We start from the raw sequence: 1,416 nt of genomic DNA, 5'->3' as shown, positions 1-1,416 counted from the left end.
AATAAATAATATTTCCAGATTTATCGCAATTTTTTCCAATTTTAACTGGCTTGAAAATTAGAATGGGAAAATGATTGGTAGCGAACTTCACTTTCATTCAATAGTGTTTAGAATTTTGAACCTAATTTCAGATCCTTTACAACTAATGAATGGTATGCATACACAATAAAAGAACTGTGCTACGATGTCATCGTGATGGTACTTGAATAAATTAAAGCAAATTAATTACCCTTGATGCTCTCTGAAAATTTCTAAAATCACACAGTTAATTTTGGAATAGGTGAAATGATAAAACGAAAGCAGACAGGAAGGAAAACTCTAGAATAAAACAGCTACATTTTCCCTTAAAAACAATTAGTGCGGTATGCACATAATTATAAGGAAAATTCAGACTTTATGTATTCTACTTCTGGAATACCAATTTTCAAAGTAATATTTCGAAACTGATTCAATTTTTTTCAAGTAACAATGATATGAAGAAAGTGGAAATATCTACCATCTGGTTTGAAATGAAATTGATGTAGATTGCCTATAAGTGGCAAAGTTGGTGGTCCCTGCACTGCGCTAATTTGCTTTAATATTGTTCTTAACTTTTTAATGATGAAGTGAGCGATCCAAATAAGCATCAGTGTAATCAGTAATGTACTTACTAGTCCCATCGTTGTTCTCTGGAAATTTTCGAAACCACATAATTAATTTTGAAATAATTGAAATGACAAAACGAGCAAACAGAAAGGAAAGTTCTGGAAGAAAACAATTACATTTTCTCTTACAAACACATTTCGGATTTTATTTTGTAATAAATGTTACGCTTATAAATTCTATGACAATTTCAATCCGTCTTTGCTTTGCAAATGGCACAGAAGAAATGACGTGAAGCCAGAATTTCAGTGCTTGTTTTTACTTAGGAAAACTTTAATGATTGTCCTGCATTTTTCAACCCTTACAGCTGTCAAAGCAACATCTATATGCTGATGATTTCTCTTTATCGTATATATTTTATTAACAACCAAACATGATTCAATTTATGAAGTTATGAAATGAAAATATCATTAGACAAATTTTTGAAATGCCAAAAACATTATGCCAGTAGATATCATATTTGAACAAAATAAACGTCCTCGGCTAAAAAAAATCGATTAAATCTTCTCATCTCCGAGGAAAAATTAAGGGCCAACTAGCTACACTGGACAGATCCTTCGGGAAAAAATCAATAACAATCAGGTGATCTTTTCGTAAAATTAATCGATATGTAATGTCAATTTTCTCGATTGATAGAGCAAAGAGAAATGGCTTCAATTACCAAATATTTGATGGAGTGACAATACAATTACAATGTTGGACAATTTCTTTGCACAGGTATTTTGTTAAATTATTACATTAATCAAAGGACGAGTTTCCTTGTTGATTTGACCG

The 1,416-nt window shown here is 30.9% G+C and overlaps 1 protein-coding gene across 1 annotated transcript; it reads right to left on the bottom strand.

Annotated features, from left to right (window-relative positions):
* Positions 1-496: 496 nt before the first annotated feature.
* LOAG_15610 (hypothetical protein) lies at positions 497-659 on the bottom strand (the record flags this gene model as incomplete). The annotated part of the gene is made up of 1 exon (XM_003151100.1): positions 497-659. A coding segment is annotated over one exon (162 nt), but the record flags the coding sequence as incomplete, so codon positions are not given.
* Positions 660-1,416: the final 757 nt, after the last annotated feature.

Source organism: Loa loa (assembly GCF_000183805.2).
Source record: "Loa loa unplaced genomic scaffold supercont3.2269, whole genome shotgun sequence".
In the NCBI taxonomy this organism is placed as follows: Eukaryota; Metazoa; Nematoda; class Chromadorea; order Rhabditida; family Onchocercidae; genus Loa; species Loa loa.
Note: the sequence above shows the minus strand (reverse complement) of the source record. Positions and strands in the feature narration are given on the sequence as shown.